This window comes from Meleagris gallopavo, chromosome 7 (assembly GCF_000146605.3).
Source record: "Meleagris gallopavo isolate NT-WF06-2002-E0010 breed Aviagen turkey brand Nicholas breeding stock chromosome 7, Turkey_5.1, whole genome shotgun sequence".
NCBI classification, from domain to species: Eukaryota; Metazoa; Chordata; class Aves; order Galliformes; family Phasianidae; genus Meleagris; species Meleagris gallopavo.
In genome coordinates, this window is record NC_015017.2 from 9,291,535 (window position 1) to 9,298,803 (window position 7,269).

Here is a 7,269-nt window from a genome sequence, read left to right on the forward strand (position 1 = left end):
AAAAAAAAAAAAACAGCTTCACAGATGTCTGTAAAACACATTCTAAAAGGAACTGACAGATATTTATCTTCATTACAACACTTCTGGTTGCTGGGACTGTACAAGGACAAAAGACTCCAAGAAGCATACAGGCTCACAATCAAGACAGAATTAGCTGAGCTGAAACAGAGGTGAGAAAAAAAACATCAGTACAGCTTTTACATGAACTTGTTCTTAGTATGAAGTTCAGTACTTGTCATCTGGACATTGTCTTCCACATTAGTGCTTTAGTCCTCACTAAGGTGTTAGGGATCACTTAGTTCCAAGGGGAAAAAAATATTCTTTTTTTCCCTTTTTTTTTCCCCCTCCTCTTTTGGAGAACAATTTAGCCACAGTAAAAGGAGTTTATCACAATGCATGCAGATCACCACTGCATAATTCTGGCAGCCTGGTCTAGTGGTTGGTGACCCTGCACATAGCAGGGGGGTTGAAACTAGATGATCATTCTGGTTATTTTCAATCCAGGCCATTCTATGATTCTATGATAAAAAAATATTTGAAGCAAAACTTAAATCCTATTTAGAAAATAACTTGCTGAGTTCATCTCACCAACTACATTTTTGTTTCTCACATTCCAAACATTTAAACATACATCCATTATGATGAATAACTCAAACTAATTCCCACACTAGAACACTTGTTTTCAGAGCTATGAGCAGCCACAAGGGCATCTGAAAAGACATGAATTTTGGAGAAACAGCTACAGAAGTTAAGCAGTTTTACAACAAGAGAAACAGTGGCTTCAGAAGCTCAGTGAACCACAAGTGAACCACTATTTTCACTCACCAGGAAATCTCACGCTGTCATTAAAGCACAGAGCATCAACACGCTCAGCTTCTCTGAAATCAGTACTTGGTATTAAACTGTCCTTTTTTGGTATGATTTAAGATGCTTCAAAGCACTATCCACCTTCCATGGGATTCAAGATGAAACCCTGCTCAGCTTGACATAAGAGATTCTTTAAGAAAACGAACTACATAACACACCCTAGAACTTGTGATCAGGCTTTATATTAGCTTTGTTTGACCAGAATATCCAACTGAGGCTGGTGAGCGGAATGACCTGCTCACATTCAACAGACTCCTAAGTGAGGCGGTGTTTAAAGGCACAAGAAAAGTTCCAGTTTGAAATGAGTGAAAGCACCTACAGAAATGAGTTATGCAATGATAAGAAACAGCTTTTTTTTTTTTAAGCAATTTGTAAATAAATAAATAAATAAATCTACCAGTGCACATTTTAAATGTTGAGTAAAAACTAACATATGTTTTGGTGTGTGTTGCTGTATGTCTCTATTTCATAGTCCAACACAGCTCATTAGCTACGAATTGCACAAAATACATATCCAAAACCAAGGAGTGAAGTGGCAGCAATGGATGCAACTCCTGAATTTACATGAGAATAAGTCACACCAAGAAGTCCCCAAGATCTTAGTAAGATATTAGTAAATTAAAAATCATCATGAAATATTAGCATATTGTATACAGGGTAGTGCTGCAATTCTTACATGGTGTACAGACAAAGTCAAGCAAAAAGCAAACAGTGACAGGTTGGTAACTACCAGCATGGGACACGTGACGAAGGCATACTTACTATTCCAACACTAAGATGATTTCATTTGCTGTTTCATAGACTTCATGGAGATTAACTATGCGAGGATTAGATTTCATTAATTCAAGCACAGCAATTTCATGAAGAATCTCTGCTTTGCAGTCTTGACCTCTTCTTCTTTTCTTTAAAAATTTAGCTGCATATTCTTGACCTGTGGATTTAGCAATACATTTTCTAACCACACCACATCTTCCTCTGCAAAATGAAAGGAAAAATACATTAGAACTTCAGATAGAAAAAGTAATTAGATTGCCATTAGATCTAAAAAGGCTTGGTAGTCTGCCGTTACATTCTGAGCTGGCCATGTTCTTACAGGGACAGCAAGGAGGTCACGTCAGGCTGCTCAGGGCTTTGTTCAGGTTGGCAACATTGAGTTTTGTTTGCTTTTTCAACAAAGTACACACACAGTATAGCACATACAAGATACAGTAGCAGGACACACCAACTGGATACAGTAGAACAAAACAACTGAAAAATAGGAAGAATGTAGGGAAAAGAAAGCGTAACTCTACACTGTGGCTGGAGGCAAAGTTTTTCTGTGCAGAAAACTCTGAAGTCATAAAAAAATCCTTCCACTCACAAATGATGCAGGACTGCTAAAAAGTCACATTAGCACTAAGCTTAGAAACACCTAATCAGAAAAACACCCACTGCTTAGCACTCCCTTTTCCAATTGCAGGCAGACAAAGTGAGCTGCTTTGTTTTCCAGCCAACTGTTTAGGTATGGAAACAAAAATGTCTTTTGGCAAAGATGCGTTTTTAAAAGAAAACCGCACAGTGCAGTTAAACCACCAGGCTGACCTTTTAAAAAATTAGGGGAAAAATGCAGTTTTTTAAGCCAACTTATAAACTCCTGGAAGAAAAAACAAACAAACACAACAACACCAACAAACACAACAACACCAACAAACACAACAACACCAACAAACACAACAACACCCACACCTAGTTTTATAATCACGAGTTCTGCATTCCCAGAAATGCCTCACTGCATATTTGCAAAGTGTTTTCAAATTATACAAGGAATACCATTAGAACAAAACAAAACAAAAAAAGTTGACGGGCTAAAATTGTTTAAAGTTTTAAGAACATTTCAAAACCATTTGCAAAGAAAAACACCTCCATCTGCGGCTTCAAGCAAACACCACATTTGCACGTGAACAAAGCAAATGAGAGGCTCAGCACCAGCTACATAAGCTGCTCTTTTTCAGTCATCCTAGCTCCTTCAGCAGGGGAGATGGTGCTGTCCTGCAGGCTGAGCCTTCCTTCTGGTGCAGAACAAAACAGAAGAAAGCAAAACTGAGCAGAACAGCGCCTAAAAGGAACATCTGTGACACAAAACACATCCCTAAGGTTTTTTTCCCCCCCTTACAGTCTATGCTGGACCAGCTTCTCTCAGAACGAAACAGACCATGGCAATGTTAAATGCACTTTGTGCATATCCAACTGAATCACAGGAGATGCAGAGCTGCCTTTTATTCATACTGTCATTTATTTAGAAATAAACACAAATGATGACAGAGGAAAAGTTCTGTTATTTCAACACTAGACTTATCTTTTATTTCTTATCTAGTAAATTCAGAAAAGCAAATACTAAATAAAAAAAAAATCAAGAGGCAAAAGTGATTTACAACCTGGTATGTGTACACTCTTTATTTTAGCAACTCTTTGTAAGCCTGAAATAGCCAGGTGCTTTCCCAACTGCTACATGAGCTATTATTGCTGAGCTTGAAATCATTGAGCTGAATTTCTTAATATACTGAAGTCTGTGGATATTCCCCACAGCTTACAGTCTCATTTTAACATCACACCATGCCATCTACCAAAGGAGTTTCTCTGAAACTCAAGAAGAGGAACTGGTTGAGTTTCAAGAGAAGAGGAAGACTATTGCTGAGTTTGAGCATTACGCTCCCAGCAGCTCTGGGTACAGCAGCTCTGAAGGATCAGAGATACCTCCAGAAGAAATCCATGATGTATGAATTTCTACTTTTTTTATATGATCTTTGTAGGGTGCCAATAATTTAACATTTAAAGCTATGAAGGCAAAAATCGCATCTTTTAATGTGCAAAAACAATAAAAACAGCAGTAACTTGAAAAGTAAATACTTAGAGAGCTTGGTAAACACTATTAGTATATCTCCAGTATGCAAAAAGTTCCCAACCTCAACACTCAATTTGCCATAGAACTCCTTCTACAGTATAATGTCATTTTCTGACTTTTAATCATAGAATTACAGAATGGCTTGTGTTGGAAAGGACCTCAAACAGCATCTGGTCCCAACCCCTGCTGTGGGCAGAATGATACCCACCAGTTTGGGATGCCCAGTTCCCATGTAGCATGGCCCTGAATGCCTCCAGGATGGGGCACCCGCAGCTTCTCTGAGCAGCCTGTGCTGGTCTCTGAGTAAAGAATTTTCTCCTAACATCTAACCTAAATTTCCTCTTCTTTTAGTTTAAAGCTATTCGCCCTTGTCCCTATCACTGTCAGACCATGTAAGAAGTCTCTCCCCCTCCTGTTCATAAGCTCCCCTCAAGTACTGGAAGGTTGCAGTGAGGTCGCTCTAGAGCCCTTCTTTCTACAAGTTGAACAAGCCCAGCCTGTCCTTGCAGAAGAAGTGCACCAGTCTTCCAAGCATCTTCGTGGCTCTCCTCCGGGCCTGCTCCAGCATCACGTTCTCCAGCCTGGAATCTTGTGTGCTTCAATCTGCACAGACCTCAGATATTTCATGACTGACTCTGTGTCCTTTACCTCAAACCATTCACAGCAGACAGCATCTTCCATCTTTTTACTGCTACTTTCATAGCTTTCCTGCTATGCCCAAGCAAACGGAACAAACTTGCTCAAAGGTAGGATATACAGGTTTATAAACAACTCATTCAAATCTATATAGCAGCATTTACTCATCGTGTAAACAAAAGAGGTTTCTAGAGGAAAGGCAATCAAGGACAAAGACACTACATCTTTTTTTAAGTAAGCAAGGACTTAGAAAAATAAAATGTCATTTCTAAAAGCAGCTGCATACAAATTAACATACAGTTTTCATCAGTTTTGCATGTGTGTCTGTTAGCTAAAAGCGTTATGAAAACTGCACAGAAGTGAACATTCTGGTTGAAGTTATGAAGTTGCCATAATACTCAGCGTCTCAAGATACACTGAGTCTCGAGAATGGCTAATAGTAATCTTTCAAACGAGTAATAAAAAAGCATCACCAAAACTTGGAAACTGTCACATGAGATAGCATCTCAGCTTAACAGAAAAGCTGCAGCTTGAAGAAACAAGTCCAGCCAAGTTTTCTTCATAGAATTGTTTGAGTGGTGGAATTCCCCCAGAAATGAGAAAAGTTAGATCTGAAGTTAGATCTGAGATGTTGCATTAAAGCAAGCACAGTGCTTCCCCCCTCCTTACTGCCTGCAAAGCAAATGCAATGCCGGAGCGGTACATTGCACAGCTCCATTTCTACTTATTTCCATATCTCAAGTTATAAACCACAGAAATTCAACTCCTTTAACAGAAGCCAAGCCATCCACACTGAGGACAGAACTACTATAACCCACCAAACAGAACCAGCCTGCTCCAAGAGTCAGTGCCTTCAGTACCAAAAGACCTAGAAGATAAGGCTGTGGGAGGAATGAAAGGGACTTGGGAGGGTTGAGTAACAAAAAAGAAAAGAATGACTTAAAGGTAGATGAAAACTGCAAGTGAACACATGCAAACTGTTAGGCCAGAAAAGCTGAAAAAAACGTATTTGGAAAAGATGCTTGTCTACTTCTGATTCTTTGCATTTTGGCACCTTTTTTTTTTTTAATATCTGCTTTTAATACATTAAGTATTAAAAACTGAGGCTGGGAGTTGAAGCAAAAAAGATGCTTTTATTTGCTTTAGACATCATCTCACATCACAGGTAAGTAAGTACGATCTGAATATCCAGCATTTGAAGAATATCAGAGTTGGTACGTGGAACTGGTTCTATAAAGCCTGGCATTCTGAATTAGGGCTAACAAAGTGCCACAAGCAGAGGAAAGTTAAGGGCTACAAGGTGTACTTTTATGAAGAGTATGAGATAAAAATATACTGGAGTAATCAGGAGAACTAAAGAGGTGAAATAGATTACAAAGTTATGCCTGCCTAGAGGTAGGAAGGATCACTGTTCAGCATAGAAATGCCTAACAAATTATGAATGACCCATGCCACTTGCATTCAAGGGATTTGGAAGCATCACCACTCTATTACGTTTGTGTGGGTTTATACACAATTCCCTGAATATTTTCAAGGTACAAATTAACCCAGTGATTTTAAATAAGCATAATTTAAATGCCATTAACACAAATACTTTTGTTTTCTTTTATTTGCTATTTTACTTCTGCAAATATGAGTAAAGGAAGCAGACAGCTAAATTACCCTTGGCTGTTAGAAATGTAACCATAAGAGGTCAGAGAAAAAGAGGTCTTTGTTTTCTGGACTTAAAACAATAACCAACTCCCAACTGAACAGCCAGCATCACCAGCTCAGAAGTACCATTCTTTGTCTTGCAATACTACTCTAAGTTATCTCTTCTTGAGTTTATATCCCTGTAATGTACTGTGCGAATGGACAGGGAAAGAAGGACAGAATCTTCAACTGACATGGCTATGAGAACAGCCTGAGCCTCTCTGCCATGGAAAAGGCTGGCATGCTATGTCTCACTGTATACCTTTACCCTATTGCTATGGAGCCTCTTAGACACTGAAAAGAAGAGAGCAGGAAAGGTGGGTGGGGAAAAACGTTCTTCATTCCTCATCCACGCCGTAAAAGTTTGCCAGAAAGCAAGTCTATCATTGCATACAATTCTGCATCAGCAGAGATCCCCCTGACTAAAATATACAGGAGCAGTCTTACCTTCCCAGCTCTTTAGAGTCAAGCATGTAAAAATTGTGGAAATTGTCCATCCTGATTTGTGTCTGCAGAGACATGGCCAACAAGCCTGAAAGGCTTCTGTTCTCCAGCTTTCTCCTGGACATGGTTAGGAACAGGTCTGTCCCTTCTGCCAGCCACCTGTGAAAGTAACATAACGGTAAGTCAGGGCAATTCCACAATCATCGTGCAAGGAAATATACACAGATCAGGGCTTATGTCTATCTGAATAGAGCAGTCTAAAGCTTGTTTAAATGTGACCAGAATACTACACATTTAATCACTCTACATGTACAACTGGAAGGGAAACCAAACAAGAGAATCAAGTGATGCTGAGGAAATTAATTGAAAAATGAACTTTTTTTTAATAAGCTGTTTTAACTTAATCTAACTAGATTACTCATTAGAAAGCCTGATGAACAGACAACTTCTTCTCTGCAAATTCTGATCACTCAGAATCAAATGATGAGTAAGTCACCTTAGCAGACCAGAATAACGGTGCATTCAGAAGATATAGCACACATACTAACTCTACTACTGATTAAGGAAAAAAGAAAGCAGCTATTTAAAAGCTAAAAAACAAGTTTGGGCACTCACATTTACAGGCCTGAAGCATCTCTTCAGGCATGATGTAAAAGCAAAGCAGAAAAAGGTTACTGAAGGATATCAGCAGTTTTAACTGATATCTTATTTCAAGGTAAAGGGCAGGTTTACTTTTGTTAGCAATAGTA

General features: G+C 38.8%; 1 protein-coding gene across 2 annotated transcripts in view; it reads right to left on the minus strand.

The window, feature by feature from the left end:
• STK17B (serine/threonine kinase 17b) overlaps window positions 1-6,679 on the minus strand; it is a 17,230-nt gene extending 10,551 nt beyond the window's left edge. For both annotated transcript variants that reach the window (XM_031554143.1, XM_010713393.3), the window contains exons 1-2: window positions 6,524-6,679; window positions 1,630-1,842 (exon numbers count right to left, since the gene is read on the minus strand). In XM_031554143.1, coding sequence (XP_031410003.1) covers window positions 1,630-1,842; window positions 6,524-6,645 — 335 coding nt within the window. In that variant the 5' untranslated portion in view covers window positions 6,646-6,679. The remainder of the gene's footprint in view (window positions 1-1,629; window positions 1,843-6,523) is intronic.
• Between the last annotated feature and the right edge of the window lie 590 nt (window positions 6,680-7,269).